We start from the raw sequence: 24,436 nt of genomic DNA, 5'->3' as shown, positions 1-24,436 counted from the left end.
AAGTTGAGCAGTGGATTTTGATTGGAAGTGAGGTCTTTCAACCAGGAAAGCCGCAGAAGGTGAAGGAACAATCACAGATGCAGTTATCTCAAAATGTCCTCTCGTCCAGATTGCATTTTTGAAATTCATCAGCTATGAGAATCAGGTTTTAGTAGGATGTATTCCAACTCTTGCTGTAGCTGTTCATTTGAACCTGAAATCATAAAAATTGCACAGTCATCTCACAAGATGTATAGCAATAACATACCGAATTTTCAAGAGTTTATGAGAAATTTAAGTATCTTTACAAAAATAAGTCTGGAAACTTATTGAAGGCACCTCATACATATCCCGACAAAGCTGCTTAGCAACAAATAACACCCCTTCACTGTTGAGGTCCCTAAATGCCAGAAAGCTTTCTTCCTTCGAACAGCTAAATTTTGGAATTCCCTTCCTGCTACCTGCTCCCTGGCGGTATACCCCACTACTGCATTATGAAATCTAAGTTGAGTATTCTGTTATTATTTCTTCACTAGCTGGCAGTCCAAATTGCCTGATCATACAATACGCTTTAACATGATATTTTAATTTATACAGATTTCATTTGTATTATAGAATCAATCCTCTATTGATTATTATATATTACAAGGAAAAATTTGCCCGGTGGACTAATTCACAAAAAAAAAAAAATAATAATGATGATAACGTCCTTCATCTGATTGTGTTTATGTTTGTTTACAATATCACATCAGCTGATATTTAGGCTTGACTATGAATTCCCTGGAAAAGTCACTTCTGATTAATCTTTAGTTTTAAAATGTGCCAACGAAGAAATGATTTGCGGTGATTTTAAATGGAAGCTCCCTTTTATCATAAATTGAACTCATTAATAAGAAAAAATGAAAATAAAATAGTGAGGTACACCCGGGCTTGAACAGGGGATCATTTGATCCGTAGTCGATCGCTCTATCACTAAGCTATATCTCCAGATCATAATAAATTTGTTTTTTTAAGAAGAAACAATTTGCTGAGATTTTATTATCTCCCTTGGTTGGTGTAACGTAAAATATTCCCCTATAAAAATTATACTTTTTTATCTGTAAAAGAGAAAATTTTTAAGATCAGATTTTTTCAATTTTCAATGCTCACTATGTACCTCGCTATTTTATTTTCATTTTTTTTCTTATTAATGAGTTCAATTTATGATAAAAAAGAGCTAACATTTAAAATCCCTGCAAATTATTTCTTTGCTTGCACATTTTCAATATTTATCGAATGAATTTTGTACAAAACATCTGCAAGCACTGCCAGACATATTAATTTTTGTTTTTTTTTTGTAATTACATTTTCACCCCAAACAAGAAACGTTGCCACTTTGATGTAGGGGGTTACTATCAGAGACATAAGCTACAGGGGTACTATGTAGGGAGTTGGGCAGCAAGGTGTCGGTTCACGTTTTACTTGAACTTCTGCATGTCAGTACAGTTGGAAGCAGGGACTCAGAAGGGAATTCCAAAGTCTAGCGGTTCTTGGGAAGAAACTACTGGAGTAGAATGCTCTTTTACATTTAGGGATCTCTACTGTGACTGGTTGGGATTTAGCTGTTTGTCGGGTTTGTCAGGGGTATTTACGTCGAGGGGGTACAAGTACTTGCAGTTCGTCAGAGCATTCACCGTTAAAGTACTTGTAGAACAGGCAGAGGGATGCAACATTTCGTCGATGGGACAGAGGCTAAAGCTTAGATGACTCTCTTTTGAATCTTGTCTAGGAGCGAGAGACTAGTAACAGATGCACCAGCCCAAATATGACAGCAATACTCCATACATGGGCGAATGGTAGCCTTGTAGAGGTACAAGATACTTTTGGGTGTTAGAAGCTTTCTAGCACAGTAGAGAGAAACTACCTTCTTCACAGCGATCTTGGCAGTACTCTCAATGTAATTGTTCCAACTCATGTTTCCTGTGAACGTTAGGCTGAGGAGTTTAAAAGATATACTTTCAGATAAAGAGTCTTTAGCCATTGCTATTGGTGGTATAGAAGGTTTCTTGTAATTATTGAAGGAAACAAGTTTAGTCTTGGCAGCATTGAATGTGACCATCCATTTTTGTCCCCATTCCACTACAGATCGGAGGTCATCCTCTAGTGTTTCTGCCATTTCTTTAGATATGTGTTCATTTGTTTTCCTGTCATGTCTGTTATAGAGTGTGGTGTCATCAGCATATATACTCATCTCACAGACAATTTTGTCAGGGAAGTCATTTATGAATATTAGGAATAATAGAGATCCAAGGATAAACCCCTGAGGCACTCCCGCATTTATATCATATTGTTTAGATGTACGACCGTCGAGGACAACCTGGATTTTTCTCTTATCTAAGAAGGATTTAATTATGTTAAGTATTCTTCTAGTGATACCATATGATCTAATTTTCCTGAGAAGACCTTCATGCCATACCCTGTCAAAAGTCTTAGATATATCTAGACCTACTGCTCTACTCTCCCCTGCTTTGTCCGGTGAATGGTATATATGTTCAGAGATTACTGTTTTGATGTCTGATGTGGAACAGGCTTGCCTAAATCCATATTGTTGGTCGGTCAGATGTTAAGCATCTGTAAGGTGATGAACTAGGTTTGTGTGAAATTTGCAAAAGATAGGCTCAGCCGTTTCAGAACTCATGAGGAAGGAACTCACACACACACACACACACACACACACACAAAGTTATTTTATATAATAGTACAGATATATATATATATATATATATATATATATATAACTACTTCATTTACTCACATAAAATTAATATACAAAAGTATAAATTTATGCGTAAACTTTAAGTATTTATTCAAAAGTGCTCAATACGTAGGTAGAGCTAGTTAGTTAGTTATAAAATATATATGGCGATTAAACTATACTGAATATTCCGCGTTTCATCCACTCTAGGATTCTTCAGGCTTATGCGCGAATTTTGTGGTTGTCTGTCCTTTTTATAATAAAAAAAAAATAAAAAATAAAAAAAGACAGACAACCACAAAATTCAGTATAAGCCCGAAGAATCCTAGAGTGGATGAAACGCGGATATTCAGCGTAGCTTAATCCCTATATATATTTCATAAATAACTATATATATATATATATATATATATATATATATATATATGTATATATAATAAAGTTGTATTTCTGTCTGTTTATTTGTTCACAATTGCTATTTATTTGCTTCCCCAAAATGTCACACAAGGTTGTTTATAATGGGGGGAAAATCAGCTCCCCAAAAATGGGCACACATTGGGAGTAGGCAAAAATAAAAATCGCTTCAGTATAGAAGGGTTTCACCTACATTGACTAATAACAAATTAACTTAAGTGTAGCATCAGAACAGATACTACACTGTAAGCAAATTTGATTTTTATATATAAAGTACAATGTTTCACAAATTAATTTTAACATTAAAAACAAAATTTAAACACTTTCATTTCAAGCATGACTTCTTAAAAACTAAAATGTTACCCCATTTACGTGTTACACATCAAAGAAAATCTATTTCACTAATTAGCTTTATGTTGTTAATGGTTATTAGTAATAGAATACCTTTAATTGTTCTGTTTAGAAATATTATTTAAAATTGACTTATTTAGCATTTCAGCCCGGCGTTGCCGGTGTTTTGATGTGTATGTTGAGCAAAAATAAAAAAAGTGGTAGTAGGAAGGCAGGCTCGAACCTCGAAAGGAGGAAAAGAATGGGGTAAAACCTAACGTTTATGCTGATACGAATTAAGGCTAGACAATCTAAAGGAGAAGATAACTTTCAAAAGTATCGGCGAAAAAAGTGACCCCCTCCCTGTAGAAAAGTGCCTAGTTGGAGGGAAAGATATTAATGTGTTTAGCCAATTTTTCGATATTTGTCGTATGAAAGGTCGAACTTTAAAACGATACTGATCTTGGTAAAATCCGTCGCCTCTATTGAAAGTTTAAGGCAGACATGCAAACATACATACATACATACATACATTTATATATTGGTAACTAAAACTTTTCGACCCAAACTAATGAAAAAGCTTGCCCTATCTCTGAATACCCTTTATGTAAAATTTCAAATATTTAGACCAGAAATTGTCTAAGTAATTTGGAAGAGACCGCAGAGGTCAATTTTTTAAAACTTTGACCCCTATTATGACCTCTTAAAATTTATTGTTTTGGGCTCAAATCAAATTATTAAGTAAGATCCATGTCCAAGGAACCTATATCTAAAATTTCAAGTGCGTAGACCAAAAATTATCGGAGGAGTTTGGTGGAGTTCTCAAAGGTCAAATCGTTGAACTTTGCCCTCTTAATCGCTAAATTTCTGTCCAAAAACCGATCACATCGATTTTCCCAAATTTCAGTACCCTGTATATCAAATTTCAAGTTTGTAGACTAAAAATTGACAGAGTTATACGTAGGGAAATGTACACAGACACACACACACAGACACACACACACGTTCACTTTTATATATATATATATAGATAGATATAGATTACTAGTTGACATCAGTTGCATTTAAAAACGGAAGTAAGCTTTATCTATTTAAGATATGAGGGTTAGTTCTCCCTTTAATCGATCAGAGTAATTTACCCATTTAATTTTCATACATAAAGATGGGTGTTTTTTATGCTTCACGAGGGAAGACATAACAACAACAAAAATATCACACACAACAGCATAGTCCCAAACAATTTTCGTCCAACTTGACACGATCCTGGACAACTCTGTCAATTCGAGCCCAACACCTCCGTTGATTCGACATGACACGATCCGAAACAACTCTGTCAATTCGAGCCTAACATCTCCGTTGATTTGACATGACATGATCCTGAACAACACAGTTGAGTCGAACCTGAACACCTCCTCGTTTCCTGCACAAAATCAGGCAATGTGCTCTTACCGCTGATATTGATAGCACGTGATATTTCTTTGGAGCTTGACACCAGCACCTCTGACTGTCTCACTATTCATTCGATATGACACGATCCCAAACAACACCTATGATTTGAACCCAAACACCTCCAATGATTTGACATGATCCCAAAATCAACACATTACCAGAGCAACCTTGGGAGTTACTGACTGAATGACTGTTATCAGCTTTTTATAGTCTTTGGACAAATTCATTTCACTGTAGGTAAACCCAACTTAGACATTGGCATACAATTTTTGGGTGCTTTTGTGCTCGTTACATGCCTAGAGATCACATAAATGACAATGCTTTTTCCTGGTACTTCATCTTAATGGTACATGTTAGGATTATTTGGACTACTGTTCTCATCTTGCATTTTATTCGCACAACGTTTCGAATGCTGTAATCTCTGACCTCTTTAGGTGTATCTTGTCAAACATGATACTCCTAAAGAAGGCCGAGGGTTACATCGACCGAGACGTTGTGAGAATAGCACACAAGATGATAAGAATAGTCCAAATAATCCAAATTAATTAAATTTCTTTATACAGGCTCAGGAGTTTCTTCAGTGGCACTTTTGTCTGTCGCATCATTGAACTCTGCCTGCTCTGGATCCTTGGGTGCATCATCTTCTGAGGAGCTTTCTTAAATGAGTGAAGCTTTGTCATCTGAGAAGATGATTTCATCACGGATTAAGCAATCATGTCGACACGCTGGCCGCACATCCTTTATGTTCCATCAACTGAGACCGGATATTGTTATTGATTTTCATCACTGTGCTGAACTGCGTCATACATCTTCCCCGTGGATGCTTCTCCCAAACAGCATCTCCCTCTTTATACAAATAAGCAACTGCATTGTCGAGCACCACCACTTCATCAATAGCTTTGACACGGATCCTATAGGTGTATACTACATTCGCAGGTGCAGTTGTGGAAATATCGTCGTCTTCAGGTGCAACGTTGTGCCAGTACACTGCCTTCGAGATTGTGCACCTTGTTTTTGCTGCAATGCACTTTATTGTGCGAAAAGACCTCTCGATTATTCCGTTTTCTGAGGATACGTGGGTGCACTGAAATCAAATGTGCACACCCCACATCCATGTATACTCAACAAATATCTGCAAAACCTTGTGCCATTATCGGTGAATTGGCAACCACCTTCCACAAAAAACAATCTCCAATTGCTTAATGATGCTGGCAGAATCTTATTGGTGCAACTGCTTGCAAATAGCAAAACGGCTAGGGCCACAGTCTATTAGCATCAGGTACAGCAGAGTACCGAAATAGCTTGTTGCTTCACAAGTGAAGAGAGAACAACAAAAAAAATATATCACACATGGCAACATGGTCCCAAACAATTTTGTCCATGCGACCTGACATGTTCCTGAACACCTCCATTCATTTGACATAACACAATCCTGAATGACACCATCGATTCGAACTCAAACTCCTCTGACGATTCGATACAATACGATCCTGAACAACATTGTTGATTCGAACCCAAACACATCTGACAGTTCAACATGATCTTGAACAATTCTATTGATTTGAATCCGAACACCTCCAACAGTTCAACCATGACACTATCCTAAATAACTCCATCCATTCGAATCTGAACACCTCTGATGATTTGACATGATCCCGAATGCAATGACTAAACATGACACATTGGAGTTACTCGCCTAATGACTGTTATCGGCTTTTTTGTAGCTCTTTTATGAACTTATTTTCACTGTAGGTAGGGCTCGACTTAAACATCAGCATACAATATTTTAGCACTTCTGTGCATGCTCGTCACACATGTGGTCCACTTTCAGGAAAAGCGTAACAGGATCAAGAGTTAAGATATTTGATCTATCTTAAATAGTATGTGACTAAACTCTTTGGCTGGCAATGTGTATTGGCCTGGCAATGCCGGATATAGACAGCTAATACAGCTAATATATATATATATATATATATATATATATATATATATATATATATATATATATATATATATATAAATTAAGTTACAGAGAATTTTCCGTGTTTTATCCTAGTAAGGACCCATCAGACTATACATATATATATATAGAGAGAGATTAAGTTACATATGGCAATTAAGCTACACAGACTTTTTTTGCATTTCATCACTGTAAGGACATGTCAAGCTAATTAGCGAGGATGAAAATGCAAAACATTTTGTGTAACTTAATTGCTATATATATATATATATATATATATATATATATATATATATATATATATATATATATATATATATAAGTTTATGTATCTGAAATGTAGGTCATGATGGCTAGTGTGAAACCTGACTGTCATAGGAGACAGGAAATGATTTCACCCACCAAACTAGCCTGGCCAGAAAGTTAGTTCAGTCCAAGTCAATGAATGGTAGAAATATAATTAAATGCACATAATCTAATGTGAGCAGAAAAGGTCATAAAAAATATCAGAGAAAAAAAAAGGTGAGAATTTTTATCAATTACAAAGAAAAAACATTCTTTTCCCAGAAATTCTCTTATTTTTTTATTGTTTTACCAGAGCAAATTGTATCTGATATAAATATATATTTTTTTGTTAGTTTTAAAAACAAATTAAAGGCAAAAAAAAGGTCACACATGTTTTCATTTATAATTAAAGAAAAAGAAAAGAAAAACAATTTTAATTGATTTTTCAGCTATATATTGATCTCAAAGAACGTTAATCAAATGCTCTATTTGAGCGCGTGTCTCTCACTCTACATATATATTTCTATCTATCTATATAAAAAGTTATCTTGTCTGATTTTGTGATTCATACCCAAATAGCATTTAAGTTAACTAATCAAATGCTGTTTCTGAATAGTTAATTTTGTTTCTAGGAAGGGGGTTTCACCACTTATCAAAGTTCAGAGGCCACTCGAGGATAATGGTTGATGGGTGTCAATTTTACAGAATTCTAGCCCTCCTGTGGAGCACTGTTCTGTTTTCCTGCTTCCCGGTTGAATACAACATGTTAGCCTTCAAATCCAATGTAAACAAATTTTTGTTAAGTCATCAAAATACATAATCAATTTCAACCCAATCTACACCATTAACGATTATTACACTATCACCTTACATTCATTAACCTTTATCCTCGAGTGGCCTTCGGGCCTTGATAAGTGGTGACTCCCAAGTAAAAAAAGTGAAGCTAGCATGGTCCCCCATGAGTGTACAGTGAACGGGGCATAAAAAAGTGTTCAGCATTTGCCCCCCCCCCATTTAGCCCCCAAAGTCCCCAGAGGACATCAAATTCTAGTGAAAATGAACAAACGGTGCAGTTTTGGGCCTTAACATACGTCAATTTGAGTTCTGCACCATGCAAAAAAAGAAATGACTAAGTTTATCATTTATCCGCCGCCTCCCATTTAGCCCCAAAAGTCCTCAAGGCCTTAACATATTTAATTTGAGTTCAGCACCATGCAAAACTGTTAAATAGACATGCACATAAAATTTTAGACAAATATGGTAAAACAGTCCCAAAAATGGAGTGCTTTTATTAGCCCTAAAAGAGCCCCTGTGGCACACCCAAGAGTCATCGCAAAGTATAGACAAACAAAATTATATAGAAATCAGTTAGTTTTTCAGAAAGTTTTATAAAAATCCAAGGCATCAATTTTTTTTTAATAAGCACAAAAGTGTCAATTTTAGCCAGTTTTAACCGAAAGGCATCCTTAGGAGGTGGGGGCAACCGGAGTTTTCCTGGAAAATCCATTCTGTTACTTTTTACTCATATCATGTTTAATGTTTGTGCAAAATTTCAAAAAATTCCAATGCGTAGTTATTGAGAAAAGTGCGAACAGACAAACGGACAAGGGTGAATTTACAGGTCCACCTGCCTTTTGTTGGGGGACCAAAAAAAAGAAAGAACTTATTCGCAAAATAATTGTCCTATTATTCTGTGTCGTTATATCTACACCTTCCTCCTATCCGAGTCTCTCTCAGACAAAATAAAGCTTTGTCTTGCTGGAGTAGTAAATCAGAACTTGTAACACGTAACGAGTGTAGTTATCAATGTAGCGTTGGCTGTTGGTAGATTTATGGAAGCATGTTGAGAAGAGAGATATCCTTACCGATCTTGTGTACGCTAGATACATGTGTTCGTATGACTCCCAATGAAAAGGAATTACAACATTTACAGAAGTACATGTTGCATCGTCTTACCTTATAAACGAAAGTGCATACGTTTTATGTTAAAATGTAAGTATTTCCTGCCGAGGCAAACGGAAAATTGCATCCCTGTACATGAGAGAGAGACAGATGCTCGTCTGAACTCCAATCTCTGGCCCCCCCTCGCCAATCTTTTACGAAAAACACCCGTCTAGCTGAATCCACTGTGAAAAATTTCCCCACTCTTTATCTGTGCCTAAATCAAAACGTGGATTCCATGAACAAAGCTTCTTTCTTAGAACTGCACGCCTGTGGAACTCTTTTCCGTCTGCCTGCTTCCTACTTGACTATAACTTGGATGTCTTCAAGTCCAACGTTAACAAATTCCTAATGAACCGCCCCCTTAAGTAAAAACTTCATCAAATCTCCACACTAACGTAATGTACTTGCAATAACCCTTATCCCTGAGTGGCTTCCGGGCCTTGATAAGTGGTGATCACTGTGTAAAAAAAAAAAAAAGTAGTTAGAAAACGGAAGTAGATAGATAGAGAGTGGAACTGTAAGTAGAAAATGCTACCTGTCGATAAAGTTGAGACAAGGGCAAATAACTGGTGCATACTTAAGATACGTTTGTGTGCATGTGTGTGCGACATATCTAATAGCATATCGGTCTGAAAATGCCCATAAACAAAATCGGTGAAATTGCATGTTGACCGAGGGAAGCCATTTCCCCCTAGAGAAATGTACATTGAATTTTTGACTCCTGTTAATTTTGGGTTTTAAACATGAAAATTTAGATCAACATATAAGAAAATCTGAAAAGCGATGTTTTTATTGAAATATGGCCACTTCCAAGGAATAATTAATAGTGAAAAAATTTCTTTATATATGAATAATAAATAGATTAACTTACAGTCATCGAACGTTTGTAGTCATTATATGTCAACGCTTGTATGCAGACAGTCGCAAGGAAACAAAGACAAGGAAAAAATTCAACCTACTTTTTTTCAATGGAAACAACAGACGTTTATTTACAGGTACTTCCAGAATATTGTGTTCTCTTGTTCAAAAGTCTTTGCATACTCCAATGTTTCGACCACATGGTACTCTGTCTCTTTTCGGCCATAGCTCTCAGGCCATGTATGTAACACGTCTATTTCTGTCCTCCTGGGGTCACTTTTTTTATAATCTTTCTTTTTCCTCTCTGTGATGTCACGTTGGCAATTGTACCGCTGCTGCATACTGCTGCTGCCACATGAAGAGTTGCTCCTTAGTTCCCATGTCCCATGTTCACTTTGGCCCAGGGTGGTAATACCTGCTAGGGCATCTAGTGCTACCAGATCAAGCTGTCAGAAGATACTGGCGTGCTGTGCAAAAATGCACCAAACATTTCAGGCAGCTGAGGACCGTCTGTAAATTTAATATTCCCTTGACACTTTTTCCTTTGGAGGAAACCGGTTCATCCCACCTAGGGTGAATGGCATACAACAACAAAGAAAAAACAACATATGTATTAAAGAACATGTGTACTTGTCCAAAAATATTTTCATTAGAAATTTAGGATTTTTATCTTATAAGCATTTTGAAATGTTTTCTTATTTTAAAATAAGCAACTAAACAAATAAAGAATTTTTTTTTTAAATAAAAAAATTTAGTTATCAGCATCATTTTATATGGATCTAAAGATTCTATTGTTAGCATTGGTTTCCCCGATATTTTTCTAGCCAAAATTATTCCTAGAAAAGACATTAGGTACTTACGGGAGGGACAACAAGAAAGTTACCTACATTCTCTGTGAAATTGATTTTTGTGGAACAAACTGGATTCGAACACACAGGACGTCTGTTAATGTTAATCTCTAGACTATTGTTGGAAGGCATTTATGAATATAAGTAACAATAAAGAATTAAGGATAGACTCCTGGAGCACACCCTTATTAATATTATGTTGTTTGGCTATGAGGTTATTGAGGATAATCTTGATTTTTTTTCTTGTGTTCACTAAAGCCTCATGGTCTTCATATTAAGAATGATAGAAATTATATATTGAACTAGTAGAATACCTCTCCCGGGACGGGTAAAATTAATTTCTCAAACAGAACAGATCTTAAGAAACGTTAATCACAAGAATTTTTCTTGGTGTTGTATCATCATTTTCAATTCTAATCTAAAATACAGCAATACCTTGCGATACAAATTTAATTTGTTCTCTGATTGCCGTCGTATCCTAAAAAAATGTTATCTCAAAATAATTATTCCCGTTGTAATTAAAAGAAACAGAATTAATCCGTTCCAAGGGTAAGACACTTACAAAAAAAATGAGCTCAAATTACACTCAACAATCATTAAAGAAAGATAACTACAACAGTAATGATAAGGAAATTGATATATTATAATGATTGTTGATAAAAAATTTTAAAAAATAGCTTAGTGCTTATTGCCTAGGCCAGTGCTAGCGTACGAGATGCATGCAAAGGAGTAGGGAGGGAGAAAAACAAGGTTACCACACACACACACACACACACACACACACGCACACACACGCACACACACAATATAGTAACTAAAAAGAAGCAAGATTATACTCAATTTAAAACGTTGAATAAATTTTCTAAATGCTTAATATTTAAGTCTTAATGTAACAGAAAGGATGAATAAAAAAGAGAAAGAATAAAATTGTAACCAATTTACTATGGAGACAGGGATGAGCGGCTAACGAACGTAGCTAGGAGGAGAAAACAGAGAGAGAGCGAGAGAGAAAGAGGGGGGGTGAGGCCTAGCCTGCTGTACACATACACACTTTTTTTCCTATTTTAAAGTTTGTATTTTAATTTTTTGGTTTTTCTTTTTATAATTTTTTGGAGTCACGCGATTTTTGAAATTGTATCACAAAAAAAATTGTTGTATCATTGGACGTAAATATAGATACATTGCATTATACTTAAATTTTCAAATCCGATATTGCACCTCTATTACGTTGAACTTAAAAGCCTTCAAAATACTCAAAAAAAAACTAAAATTTGAAATATTTATTAATTTTTAGCAATGATATTTGAATGTTAACTAAGAACTTCCATTCACTTTACATAAAACTAAATTAAATCAAATATGGCTCACATTTTAATTCTTTATGCCCAACGGTTCATTAGTTTAAGAGTTAATCTTGTATATCGTTTTGGAGGATGGGGGATAGTCCTTAGAGGATGTCTCAAAAGTGATACACAAGCTTTCTTCCGGGAAGGTTTCAGGAAAAGATTGTATACCAGGGGAAGTAATCAAAAGCATTAAAGCACATCGTTTAGTTCAACTTCATATGATTCTGCTCAAATGTTGGGAGGAAAGAGAAATACGTCAAGATGCAGTCATAATCAACCTCTACAAAAATAAAGGCGAAGACGAAAATAGCATATTTCTAAAAAAAAAAAAAAAAAAAAAAAAATACTTAAATTGATCAAGTAGTTTTATTTTTATAAAGAAAATCATTTTTTATGAAAATCGCTCCAGACAATACATACGGCCGCTTGATGTAAGGAGCTAAAAAATAATACTTCAAGGTTAAAAACTTGCTAACCATAAGTATTAGATGGAATAGATTCTGATCCAGAAAACAGCAATTCTTCCCTCTTTGTCGAAAACATCGTTCCTGGAATGTGTTGACTAAAGAACAAAATAAGGAAATGAGAGTTACGCAGCTGCCACAAGTAAATCTAAGCCATGTTTTAAGCGATTAGTATGAATTCATAGGCATTACCATAAAAATCTTGTAAGTTTGAATTACTGTTATCTCCATTTGTTTCTTCAAATTGTTTTCAAACTGGCAGACAAGACAGTCACTCCTCAGGTTCTCATAAAATTTGATTTTCTTATTTAAAAATAAAATTACTTGATCAATTTACACGATTTTTTTAATATGATATTTTACTTTCATCATGGCTACATACATCATACAGATGTTTTTTAAAAAATTGATATGGAGTGAATTCTTTCCAAGAACCAAAATTACCTATAAAAAACTACCAATTTGGACCCGTTGATATTTCATCGTGAAGGGGTCTCAAACAGAAGATAAACCCATTCCTCATTCTTTGAAGGCGGTAATGTCTGGGAAAATTGCTCCTTGAGAACCAAACAGAATAGATATTACACCTCGATCCTAACAAGAGGGTTGGATACAAATGCAACAGCGTTCCTATTGACTTGCCTCTCAACAAGTGCAGAGTTCAACACAATGTTGGTATTTAATGTGGGGAACACCCAGGGTAACTCCGAAGTGGAGCAAAAATAATAAAAATTACCTCGGTCCAGAAAGACTTCTCCTTCAGTGACCAAAGCCAGAAAAGACCAAGTGCAGAACAAATGATGCACTTTGTTCCCAGAGTTGGAGACTACAAACTTATGATACGGTTTACGGTGGAGGATGTGATACAAGGGTCAGAAAGTGAGATTGAAGTGCTAGAAGAGGAGCACTTTGGCATGCAAAAAAAAAAAATGGTTGGACAGCCCCATTCTTATTTTCCAATAGGGACACCTCAAGCGATTAGCAATAAAACTAAACAGGAGATGGTAAAGCTTAGGAGAGTGGACTTCCTAGAAATGCACAGAACTAGTAACATAATGTAATCAGCAAAGGAAAAGGCTATTTCAGAAATGGCCTAGTCATCTTGGTTGTTACAGTTTTGGGACGATTAATCAGAATTGGATTCAGTAATCGGAAAAATCGGAAATTTGTGCCTATTTTTCGATCCAAAAAAAGATTCTTGTAAATTGTCTTTTTATTTGATTTTGTTTAAAGAATTATTATTTTTCTACCTTATCGTTTTCTGTAATTTTTGGATATGTTACTGTTTGCAACATGACAATTACATAGGTACCATTTGTCTTGCTTGCAATTCAATATTTTTTCGTTATTATAATATAGAAGCACCCAAATTATCAATCGCCATCTCAAAAATTCCGAAGCATAGTACAACAAAGTCGTTATAAATTAAGATAAAATAAAAGCATGCCAAGCTAAAGTTGAGAATAATATTTTAAAATTTTAAATTTCGAATATAAACAAAACCAATAAAATGTATTATTAAATTCAACGGCGATAAAGATAAATATTTTCAAACCTGTAGCTTTTTCAGTACTTGTGCAGTTTACGAACGATTCTGAAATGATAACGTTATTATTTAGAAAGCCATTCTTAACGGGGGGGATTTTCAACTGTTCTGGACTATCACCAGACAATTTAATAAGCAAAAGATATTGTAGAGCAAGCTCCAACTCCTGCCCCATCGCGATAATGTTGCATCTCTGCCTGTTTTACAAATACGTTAATGGAATGTGCTCTGATGAATTCATAGCACTTGTGCCCCTTTGACGTGCATACTACCGACTAACCTGGCAAGCAGCAAAATCCCACCCCTTCACTGTTGTGGTCTCTAGAAAGCTTTCTACTCTATTGGTTTCTTCCCTCGAGCTGTTAGACTTTGGAATTCCATCCCTGTATCCTGCTTCCCTGGTTGTACTAACCTGTAGAAGTTTAAATGAAATGTGAACAGACATTTCGCTGCTCAACCCCCTACGGTCCCCTGTTAAACACGATCCCAAGTAGTAGCTTCTTACGTTTTAAATAGCAATATGCATCGTTTGGGATGTGAAAAAGTTTAAAAAAATGACGTAAACATTGAATTTAACTTAAAAATCCTATCTAAAAAATAGTACAGTTCTAAACTGTATAGGAACCCTTTTTCATACTTGCCGAGGATCGGGTCTCGGCATTCAGTTTGATAGAGTCAGGGTACCTATGCAGAATACAAACCATGCTGAAGTAATTACGTTATTATTTAGAAAACCGTTCTTAACGTGGAGAGGGGCAGGCGTTTTGTAACTATTCTGTACTTTCACCTAACAATTTGACGGACCTGTACGAGAGTTCCCACCCCCTAATAATGCGTGTTTTACATTTTTTTAAAGTTTTTTTTTTTTTTTTTTTTCGACTTAGGTATCATATTAGCAAAAAATATTTTGAAAAAAAAAATTTATGAGTTGTAAGAAGGGGGTTCACTTTCTCGTTATAACGTTCTACTTCATTGCTACCTGACTTAATGTCCATTTCTTTACCGACGTGTCACGTGATTAAAACGATATAACGAGATGTGATCCCCCTTCTTAAAAGTCATTAATTTGTTTATTTATTTTATTATTATTATTATTTATTTTTTGCCAAAATATTTTCTGCTAATATGATATTAAGTCAGTAATCTATGATAATCGTTGGAAAAAATCTTTATAAAAAAAGTAAGGTGAAAAAACATGCATTTTTAGGGGGGTGGGCACTCTCATGCAGGTCTGCCAACATTGAAAATTCTATGCATAAAATAGCACGCCCGTATTCCACAAAAAAAGTACCAAAGTGAAGTGTATATGTCAAGATGAGATCTCCTAGGAAGTGCACTCTCCCATACGTCCTTACTTTGAGAAGGCTTTATCGTCAATCGTCTCAGACGTACTTACCGGGTCCGTTATTGACTATTGTTGTACCCAGCTAAAGTGTCCCCCGCCTCGATGAGGAGAGACAGTCTATCTCCGCCTTGTGTCTCTTGTGCCACATATTGCCCTGCAAGTAAATCATTACAACAGACAATTCTTTTTCCCTCTCTTTTATCGTAAAAAGCAGTCCACCCACCTCATGTATAAAAATATCATACATTAAAAGTTTTAAAAAATAAAACAAGTGAAATTTGTACATACCTTCTAATATCAAACTGCATTTTTTCTATTTATTATACGTCAAGACGGCCCTTGATTTTTCGTCTTCGTCACAGTCCTTTTCCCAAACTCAATTCTGTACTTTTTTTTTTTTTTGAGTCCCTTGCAACAGGTGGTTTACTACTTTTGTAGTTCTAAGCATATGTGTCTTCAGCCCTGACGTCACGCAGGAAAAGATATTTAAAGGAAAAAAGAAAAAAAAAAAATAGTAAAGGAAAAAAAAGCAAGAATTACCGGTTCTTATTTAGAATTCGACTTAATTAAAAAAAAAAAAAAAAAAAGATAATAGACAAATCTTAATGATATACGTATCCATCATGATTGAAGACGTCATATTCTAAAAATCACGTAAATTGACCAAGTAGGGTTTTTTGTAAATTTTTACTGACTTTTCACCTTAACAATCACCTTTAAAATGACAACTTTTATAGGTATTCGGGTATGGTGAAAACGAATATCAAATTTAAATTTTCCGAAAACAAGTAGTTTTCCAGATATTAAGGACTCTAATTATTTTTAGATTTATCGGACTAATGTTCTCATCTTGAGTGTGATTTTCACCACGTTTCGGTCGCTGTTTGCACGTGTTGCATCAGATATGACTAGATAGAGGTCCTAAGTAATTCGCAATTGTACATGGCTGACGGAACAAGAACATGCTACTCTCGTGAAGTAAATAAAGGGTTCCGCTCGAAATTCCGTCAAAATTCCCGAGTTCAACAGAAACGTTCCAGAGTTCGACAAGATACACCTGAAGAAGGTCGGAGGTTATATCGACCGAAACGTTATGAAAATCACACTCAGGATGAGAGCAGTAATCCAATGAATCCTAATAATACGAATAACCAATCCTCATCTAAAAAAGTTCAGAAACGTAAATCTAATTTCTTTTTTTATAAGTGTTGACCATTGTTGTACGCGCGTGCTTGGACGTATAACAATGACCACTCCAGGTTGATGAGAGGTAAAAAATAACGGCTAAAGTTTAATCAAGGGCAGACAACCGATTTTCATTTAATTTTTGGGGGAGTTGAGGGGATAATGTCGGGAAAAAAAACGAAACGTAAGATTTTAAAATCAAAATTAACATTGGATTTTTTGTTTACCGAAATAATATTTACAAATTATTCAAATATTTTAGAGAAGTTATGTTATATAAGTTAAAAACAAAAGTTGTAGAATGTTAAAATGGCTTCGGCCTTCACTGTAAGTTTAAATAAGTAGCAGGAGGGTGCATATTCAGATTAGCATTTATGGCGATAATGTAAGAATGTCTGCAGAAATAAGCAAGCTTTTTATTGGGCGGTTTCTCCGTCCACGAAATTATTTTAACCAATCAAATTGCATGTTATAACTAACTGCAAAGAATGTTCTTGGTGCCAATATTCTCTTTTTCAGACCAGAATCCAAAAAAGACGCAGAGTTGGACAGACGTGGATTTCTCATTCGAATCGAGGCAGCGAAAAATACTTTGTTGCTTTGAGATGTTTAAATGCCTAAACGTGGAGCAGAACATTATCATTGCAATTATCAATGCCCTTAAGTAGGGCGAATTATATTTGCATGCTTGTGCTAAAATTTGATGTTTGTCAAGACGAAGTTAAGATCTACGGTTAGACCTGCTTGTCCGCCTTTGGACTAACTGGAAGGACACCTCGTGGATGCCCAGCTAGCAGTACCCATGCTTTCTTTGTCAACGGGATTTCTACCCAGCCTTTATCAAAGACAAACTATTATTTCCTTCGGGAACGTTACCTGCCCATAGTGGCAGATAGCCGAAGATGAAAAAATCCTTTTATTAATTAGGATTTCAAGTGTTGTCTATTGCTTAAATGGCGTGTTCATTTTAAATTAATGTCCCTCGTGATCGAATTTATTATCCCGGTTTGGCGAAGTTACCTCCCTTGCACCTTTAATTAGATTTCATTTAGCCGTTTTGGGTTTCCAAGTTTCATTTTTTTTCTTTCTCGATGACTATACTTTTACTTTATCGGAAAATTGTAATTTGTAGTTCGCGCCTTTTTTATTATTCTACGTGGGAACAGCCATTTTGATTTTTCATTAATTAGGTTATCAGTACCATCATGGCTAATTCGAATTTGCTTTCTCAAATAGAAGCAAAGAAATTTCGAATAACAACAACCCTACCTTGGATGGAAGAAAGGTTAGATGAGAAATTTAAAAAAGATTTTTCTCTGGATACTCACAAATGAATGTCCTAACTGGACAACCTATTCGACTAGTTAATTTGAAAATCCCCAGTTGAGAATAGATTCAATATTTGATGAGATTCGGCGGAAATTATGGCAAGAGTTAGGGAAAATTTAGCTTGTTTCGAATCTGACTAGGGAAATTCAAAAGCCATTGTTCCTATGAAAATGGAATTAGAGTGCCCTCTATTCAGTGGGTATCTGAATTCAAATAAATTCAAATTTCGTAGCTTCCTTAGAAAATTTTAATTTTGTACTTCTAATTTGGATGACGCAGATAAATTACTCTGATTAAAATCTAAATTGACAGGAAAGGCATTTGATCTCATATCCAATGTAGATATAAACCCCGAAAATTATGAGCACACCTTGGCTTGTTTGACGGGGAAATTTTTAAAATCCATCTTTAATTGTGAATCAAATTTTTTAGGATATTATTCCTCGACCAGAGCAATTTTTATCGAGTAAAGACCTAATAATTCTTCTCGAGCGCGTTAAGCTTGAATTGACTGAGATAGACAAGTCTTTAGTATGTGACGAGACACCGGACGATGCCGGGTGTCCCGTTCAGCTAGGTGAAGATAAGAATGCTTATGGCCGGGGGGGGGGACGTGCTGATACTGTGTCAAAGATTAAGACAGGCGTTTGTTCGGGAGACATGATATCTGTTTTAATGGCGGAAAAAAAGGAGATTATTCTTCTAGTTGGATCTGGTGAGAATGAGTTTTAACTAACGTAATTGATTCGGACAGTCTCGAGAATTGGGTTCCAAAATGTCTGCTCGGAGTCGGGGACCCGCGGTGTTTTAACTCAGAGACCACCAAGCTAGTTTGACAGATATGTTCACAAAACAATAGAGGAAGGGAAAAGAATAAGAAAATAGAGGGATAGAAAAAGAAATTCACAAGAGAAGAAAGAGGGGGGAATAGAAGATAATGGAGAAAAGGAAGGAAGATGCTTTTGATATAAACAACGATCGCCTACTCGAAAAAGGGATAGAAGGGTTTTGGCAGTCTTTGGCCAGCGAGCGAAGCGTACACATCGGCTCTCGCCCCGCCTGGGGTGACAGGGGCAGAAATCTCAGTAAGAACTAACTTGAAAGGATCTTGTTCTTAGCTAGAGAATTAACCTGATATCTCAAGTATACAACCTGCATCACGAAGCGCGGATAACGAAAACACGACTTTAAACAAATGTAGAATGATTGCAAATAATTATTTTATTTGGTTTAAACGAAAATGACCTCAGAGTTTTTTCTTTGTTTTTCGATTGCCGGCATAAGTGAAGATGCAGTTTATTTCAGGTATGCCCTGACGCCAGACGACGAAGACACAGACACCAAACCAGAGTGACGGCCGAAGAGGACAATGTTGCCACACGGACTTGGGGTCATGCACGTTTAACGTGCCTTGAGCAGCGGAGGTATGTTTTCCAGTGACCAGTGCGAGTCTGGTCACGCTGGAGGGGTCCACCACTAGACGACGCAGGCCCGGGACATCGTTCCCGTTACAACGTGGTGCCGATGACTTAGGACGATCACATCTGGGATGTGCACGGACGAGTTACCACGAAAACAGTTTGAGGCGTTTGGAACTCAGTTCTCTTGAAAAAAATATATATAAAGGAAATGGAAAATAGCACAGAAAAATGTTTAGAAAAAAAAAAGGAAAAAAATAGGAGAAAAAGAACGATTGAAAAGAAAACTTATCGAAGAGAAAAGAAAGACTGACATTGAACGTACCGGAGGGAAAAGAAAGAGTGAAATTGAACTTTGAGGGCATAAATAGCCGTCAGAATGCAGAAAAAAATGTGCAGCGAGACAGGGAAGTGGAGATATGGAAAGAAAGGAAGCAGACGAGAAAGGTAGGGGCAGATTTTTATTGGTTCCTATTTGCTTCGCTCAGATTTTTTTTAGGCGCTGTTGTCAGGGTGCTTTTCGTTGGTTACGTATTCTGTAAAGATTTTTTTTCTTAATATTGCAAAGTATTGTTGATTTTTTTTGTCACCCCCCAAAGAAAAAAGTGAAAATGAAATATGTATTTGTTTAAACGGGTTTATACGTTGTTGTATTGGGGCATTAAGAACAGTCGCGCATATGTTGTCACTGATATAATTGAGAGAGAGAGAGAGAGAGGGGGGGGAGAGAGAGAAACCGGCAGTACACCGATGCCATTCTAATTTTGTAACGAATAGTAGCTATCGTAAGAAATTTAAAGAGGAAGTAATGATTTACCGATTAGTTGTGAGACATTTACACCGTTAAATAGACGGTGGGTGGGAGAATTTTATTAAAACTAAAGAAAAGAAAGAGAAAGAAAAAAAACTATTAAAAAAAAAACGAAACTTGTCTTTCTTGACAATTAATTCCATTATTGAAATTTAGTTTTAAGTGTTTAAACTGCCGAATAGGAGTAGATTTGATCCAAGTATGTAGGTATGTGCAGGCGTGTGCGTGTGTATACGCGTGTACGGGTGTATATGTGTGGTTACCTAGATAGATAAATAAATAAAGAAATAAAAGGGAGGAAGAAAGAAAAAAAATTAATAATAATAATTATTGTAGTTAAGAAAAAAAAAAACTTAATGATTGAGGGATGTCCTGTGTTTAAGGGTTTCTATTGGTCGCTCGGCGGCGAACTCCATTGCTCCTACGAAATAAAAAATGGGCTTTAAGACATCTTAGTACCGAAGGGAACGGGTGGTTGGAAGACGTAAACCCAGTGCACGGTTTGCAAAATTATCAAAGGATGTGGCACGAGAAAACATAGTGAGGTTGTTGGAAAGTGTGCTGGTCGCGTGGGACGGCGTAAGTCCAGTGATGAAAAAAAAAGGGAACCTGTGATTGTCAGGTATGGTAACACGAGAAAACATATTGTGAGATTATTGGAAAATATACTGGTCGCATAAGACGGCGTAAGTCCAGTGATGGGACACGAAAAAGGACCTGTGATTGTCAGGTGTGTTATACTAGGAGAAGGTAATTACTCCGTCAATTTTATTTTTTTTTCTGCCTCGTTGGAGGGCGAGGCTGAGTACCCTCTCTGGTATTCGAAGCAGTATACCAGCCGACCAGGAGCCTGGCGGAAAAGAAAATGCTTCACAAGGGGCATGGCATGGAGTTATTGTTCGCTGACGGCTGGGTGAGTACAGGATGCCTAGAAACGTTTGTTGTTACCAGTGAGAGTGAGAGAAGTAATAATCTAATTGATGGTAGTGTTAAATCATTTAAACTGTCGAGTAGAATATCTTAAAGAAACTAACGGTGCTGATATTGTTCTGTTTTGGAAAAGAGAAATTTAGAAATGCTCAGTCGAGAAGGATTTCTCCTTCACGGGACGGGGATTGAATATTGTTAGTGTAGCGTTGAAACAGTTGTTGCACTTGGTCTCTGACCAAAATGGCGCTGCTGGGACAAATTATGGGACTGAAGGGCAGGATTGCCTCGGCCGGGGAGGATCTCTCTTTCACTGGATGAGAATAGTCCATGTTGGGTGTGGCGTTAGGGCAGATGCTGTACCTTGTTCCGAGTGAGAGAATGCCTATGGGACAAGTGAAGGTAATAAAAAAAAAGCTTGGGTATCGTAGAGCTTAATGAAAGCTGTACAGGAAAGTGCAACGTTGTGTAAGTATGGTTTGGAAAACGTATTAGCTGTGGAGGAAACTTAGTCTCCTTGCACCGGGGTACTTAGGAGAAACGATATGCACCCTCCCCAGCTGGCACGCCTATGTTGTTTTATATTTGGGACCATGGGGAAGAAATTGAGATGAAAGATTTTGTTGCCGTCGGTTGGATCGATGCACTAGAAATGTACGTGTGTGTGTGTATCTGGTTGGTGTGCCGGGAAACTTTTGTTGATCTCGTAGGAGAAAGAATTAATTGTATTGGAAATTCTGTATTGTATTGTATTTGGGAAATTCTGGGAAAAAAGAAAAAAAAAGAAACAGTTTAGTTGAGGACGGACTAGATTGGGAAAGGAAGGGGAGTGTTAGAAAAAAAAGAAAAAAAGAAGACGAAAAACGAAAAAATGGATATGTGGATAGGATTTGTTCAATGAGGTGTGAGAAAAGAAAATCTGGAGAGTGTTTTTTAATTTGCAGATAGCTGGATAAGGATGTGAGTGGGGGTCAATGATGAAGAGACCTCCCCAGTGGTAAGTATAGGGAGAAATCAGGTGACCGTAAACCACTGACGGCAGCGCGCCTGGGCGAGGCAGGGATACCAATGAGTGCCCTCCACCAAAACCTGGATAGGGTGCATGGGCTGCAACTATCGACAAAACCCAAGGTTGCAGCACAGTCAATCCCTAAGCCATTATTAACAAAAAAAAAAAGAAAAAAAAAGAATGGAAAAAAAAACAAATATAAAAAGTGCAAATATTTTTCTGATTGTTTTATGAATTATGAGAAAGAGAAAATGAACAAGTAGTTAAAGGGTGTATGAGCCCTCCTTTGATAGTGAACTAAGCATGGCTATCTTTCCTCAGTTGCATGCACATAGATTAAGGCATAGAGAAGGACCGAATATTGAAAAAAAAATGAAAAGAAAAGAGAAACGGTTTTGCATGTACATGGGTTAGTCACCTTAAAAGGACTAGTAGAGAAAAAAAAATGAGAGTTTAACAATCGAAAAAAAAATATATATGCATGTATACAATCTCATACACCGGGATAAGCAGAACCATTAGAGCAGAACATTTTTGCATACCAACCGGACCATTGATACAGGAACATTTTTGCATGCCGAATGGACAATTTTTGTTAGTTGCTGTTAATTGACCTAGACTGTACAATTACTAGTTTCGGATCCGGCTTCTGATGCAGGTCGCATATATGTCAATTATGGCTAATTGACAGGTGTAAGGGGAGGGCGGATGTGACGGGACACCGGACGATGCCGGGTGTCCCGTTCAGCTAGGTGAAGATAAGAATGCTTATGGCCGGGGGGGGGGGGCGTGCTGATACTGTGTCAAAGATTAAGACAGGCGTTTGTTCGGGAGACATGATATCTGTTTTAATGGCGGAAAAAAAGGAGATTATTCTTCTAGTTGGATCTGGTGAGAATGAGTTTTAACTAACGTAATTGATTCGGACAGTCTCGAGAATTGGGTTCCAAAATGTCTGCTCGGAGTCGGGGACCCGCGGTGTTTTAACTCAGAGACCACCAAGCTAGTTTGACAGATATGTTCACAAAACAATAGAGGAAGGGAAAAGAATAAGAAAATAGAGGGATAGAAAAAAAAATTCACAAGAGAAGAAAGAGGGGGTAATAGAAGATAATGGAGAAAAGGAAGGAAGATGCTTTTGATATAAACAACGATCACCTACTCGAAAAAGGGATAGAAGGGTTTTGGCAGTCTTTGGCCAGCGAGCGAAGCGTACACATCGGCTCTCGCCCCGCCTGGGGTGACAGGGGCAGAAATCTCAGTAAGAACTAACTTGAAAGGATCTTGTTCTTAGCTAGAGAATTAACCTGATATCTCAAGTATACAACCTGCATCATGAAGCGCGGATAACGAAAACACGACTTTAAACAAATGTGGAATGATTGCAAATAATTATTTTATTTGGTTTAAACGAAAATGACCTCAGAGTTTTTTCTTTGTTTTTCGATTGCCGGCATAAGTGAAGATGCAGTTTATTTCAGGTATGCCCTGACGCCAGACGACGAAGACACAGACACCAAACCAGAGTGACGGCCGAAGAGGACAATGTTGCCACACGGACTTGGAGTCATGCACGTTTAACGTGCCTTGAGCAGCGGAGGTATGTTTTCCAGTGACCAGTGCGAGTCTGGTCACGCTGGAGGGGTCCACCACTAGACGACGCAGGCCCGGGACATAGTTCCCGTTACAAGTAAAGATTTTCTTTTCAGATAATTCTACATCTGGAATTATGGTTGCACACATTCTGTTTGCTAAATTTCCGAACAGCGTGTGCAGAAATCTGATGAACAAATCTACACCTTTGACATTTTGAATATATTGATGGCATCACCATTAGTTGTGCCGAGGTGGGAAAATAGTCTGCCAAAAATGTTGGCTTCTTCTTCGGATTCAAAATCTAATATGGCGAAGAGTTTTAAGCCTAAGCAGATTAATTCAAAAAAGAGTAATAATAACTCTAAGTCTCTTGTTAATAATGGTGAGATTAATAAATTTTGTAAATTATGTAGGGTTACTGATCACCCGACTAAAATTTGTTCCAAATATCCAGACTTTGACCCCAAAATTATAAGAGCCGAAGAACTCAAATTATGTATCAGCTGCCTCGGTGAGCACTCTGAGACTATTTGCAAGGGATAAAGGGTTTTCCTTATCCTTGCGCCGTTTGTGGTTTTAAGAACCATTTTTCTATTATGTGCCCCAAAAGTCCCAAATCCTTTGTGGGACGTACATCATTATTGGGACAGGAAAAATGT

The 24,436-nt window shown here is 36.7% G+C and overlaps 1 protein-coding gene across 2 annotated transcripts in view; it reads right to left on the bottom strand.

The window, feature by feature from the left end:
* Window positions 1-15,989, bottom strand: part of LOC145283515 (endoplasmic reticulum-Golgi intermediate compartment protein 1-like) — a 346,880-nt gene extending 330,891 nt beyond the window's left edge. Inside the window, exon 1 of one of the 2 annotated variants that reach the window (XM_080132353.1) lies at window positions 15,791-15,989. In XM_080132353.1, the coding sequence (XP_079988479.1) occupies window positions 15,791-15,810 (20 nt within the window). In that variant the 5' untranslated portion in view covers window positions 15,811-15,989. The remainder of the gene's footprint in view (window positions 1-15,790) is intronic. The other variant, XM_080132352.1, reaches the window with a different exon arrangement.
* Between the last annotated feature and the right edge of the window lie 8,447 nt (window positions 15,990-24,436).

The sequence above is a fragment of the Euprymna scolopes genome, chromosome 8 (genome assembly GCF_053919585.1).
Source record: "Euprymna scolopes isolate OS-2025 chromosome 8, ASM5391958v1, whole genome shotgun sequence".
Lineage (NCBI taxonomy): Eukaryota > Metazoa > Mollusca > Cephalopoda > Sepiida > Sepiolidae > Euprymna > Euprymna scolopes.
Note: the sequence above shows the minus strand (reverse complement) of the source record. Positions and strands in the feature narration are given on the sequence as shown.